Raw genomic sequence first — 2123 nt, forward strand, 5'->3', positions numbered from 1 at the left:
TATATAGTGACTAAGATCATTGCTGGTAATAACTACTGCTATAAACAATTGATGCACACGTGACAGATAATGGTTTACTCATATGTAGATGTACCATGTTAAAATAAGATCACATTGCTGGTAATATAACTACTGCTCTTAAGCTTGGTAGGAATCTACTAACTGCAAATTGCATCAGTCATGTCAAATACTCCCTCCGTCCGGAAATACTTGCCATCAAAATGAATAAAAGGAGATGTATCTAGATATATTTTAGTTCTAGATACATCCCTTTTTATTCATTTTGATGACAAGTATTTTCGGACGGAGGGAGTATGCAACAACACAATAAAATGATTAAAATCAGATCAACAAACAGTGTGCCAGGTTAGAAGTTGTGTGACTCAAAAACTCCAACTGACACAGTTGTAAGAAGCTGTGCCTAGTGTCTACTGGCATTATTTGCACCTTTGTAATTCAGTGAGTAATGTGAAACATGGCGTTTGTTCCTTCAGCACGAATGCACAGCGCGTGGAATCCGCAGTTCCCTCTCTTGTGCCCTTATTTTCTTGATCAATTCCTCGAAAGATTGAGGTATATAGTGGTACTCGTGGAACATGAGCCCTTTACTCCTACATACATTCAGGAAGAGAATGACACTAGAATTAATCATATATTCAATGCAGTAGATACTGATCGGGTGCAACTGTGCGGGGGAGGCAAGGTAACTATTGGAAGGAAAACATACCACACGCGAGGATTGCAGTACGTGATAAGATGATCAACAATGGTGAAGGGATGCACAGAGGGGCGGATCCTCTCTGTCCTGTCGTGTATCTGGCAGGAGTCTGCCAATCGCTCGGACAAACCAGTGCCCAGCGAATGCACCACAATGGGGTCCGATGGTAGACTGAGGTAAATGGAGTTGCTGCTCAAGGAAGGGAGGTCCCTGGCTGAGACTGACAGGCATCGGTCGCGGCTGAGAAACAGCGCGGTGTCACCTATGTTCTTCACCTGGATGAGCTTACGGCGTTGGCCGCCGTTCAGATCCACTACATAGAGCCTGCAGACCAATTGTCGCGACCAGTCAATCGCATTCCATTCTGCCCCATTTGCATAAGGAGCTGGCTGCCGGACGGCGAGCAGCATCCTTCCTCCAGACTCCACGAGGTAAAATTACAGACTTCGCGGTCAGCAGAATGTGGAGCGCGAGCAATCACCACCAGAGAGTTCTCTTGCGGTCCGTTTCGTCTCGGAGGGTATAGCTGCACAATCTCACTCGAACAACACAGGGTGGCATAGAGCCTTCCTTGGAAGGGCAAGGCGCACCAAACATAGAATCCTCTGTGGAGGACCTCCCAATCTGAGCCCGGGTCGGCCGCAAGCACCACGTCCGTGTAGGGGAACCAGACCACCACGGCAATGGAGTCTGCGGAGGACGCCGCGCTGCTGCACACCGCGGCGTTCATGTCAAGCAGGGACCCCTTGTGCCTGACCACCTGGTGGTACAGAGTAGCGAGGGGCTGGAAGTCGACCACGTCGCGCGTGAACGGGTGCAGCACGCGGACCGCGGTGGTGGTCTTGTGCATGAGGATGACGAGACCGTCGGTGAAGCCGATGATTCTGTGCCGCCGGAGCTCCGGCAAGGGGACGCGGAGGCGCCTGGCGGTGCGCGTGTGGAAGAAGACGATCTCGCAGGCGTCGTCCGGGCGGACGGCGTCCCCGTCACAGAGCGCGACCCAGCCGCGCGGGCGGAGGCGCGGATCCCGCAGATTGGGGTCGCGGGGAGCGGGCGTGCAGGCGCGCCAGCTGAAGCAGACGGCGCGGAAGCAGATGTAATCGACCACATCGCCGTCGCCGGCCAGGAGCCGGCAGGTGATGAGGCCCACTATGTCGGTGGGCAGGGACGCCCAGCCACCGATTTGCCGCGCCGGCGCACTGTGCTTGCACGCGGCGAGCGGGGCCAAGGCGGAACCTTTTCGCTTCCTTGTCGCCGCCGGAGCAAAAGGGGGCAATTTCCTCCCCATCCCGCAAGGATTCCTCGGTCAAATCACGGCCTGGACTTACTTGGATCTTCTCCTTGGCGTCCCCAATGTACTTAATCTCACGCTGGCGGCTGCACCGACCCCCAGATCGAATTGAAA

General features: G+C 53.7%; 1 protein-coding gene across 1 annotated transcript; it reads right to left on the reverse strand.

Moving 5' to 3' along the window:
- Nucleotides 1-315: 315 nt before the first annotated feature.
- Nucleotides 316-2123, reverse strand: LOC123128681 (uncharacterized; the record flags this gene model as incomplete). Its single annotated transcript, XM_044548744.1, is given in 2 exon segments — nucleotides 316-611; nucleotides 728-2123. A coding segment is annotated over 1 exon segment (975 nt). The 3' UTR covers nucleotides 316-611; nucleotides 728-1031.

Source organism: Triticum aestivum, chromosome 6A (assembly GCF_018294505.1).
Source record: "Triticum aestivum cultivar Chinese Spring chromosome 6A, IWGSC CS RefSeq v2.1, whole genome shotgun sequence".
Taxonomy (NCBI): Eukaryota; Viridiplantae; Streptophyta; class Magnoliopsida; order Poales; family Poaceae; genus Triticum; species Triticum aestivum.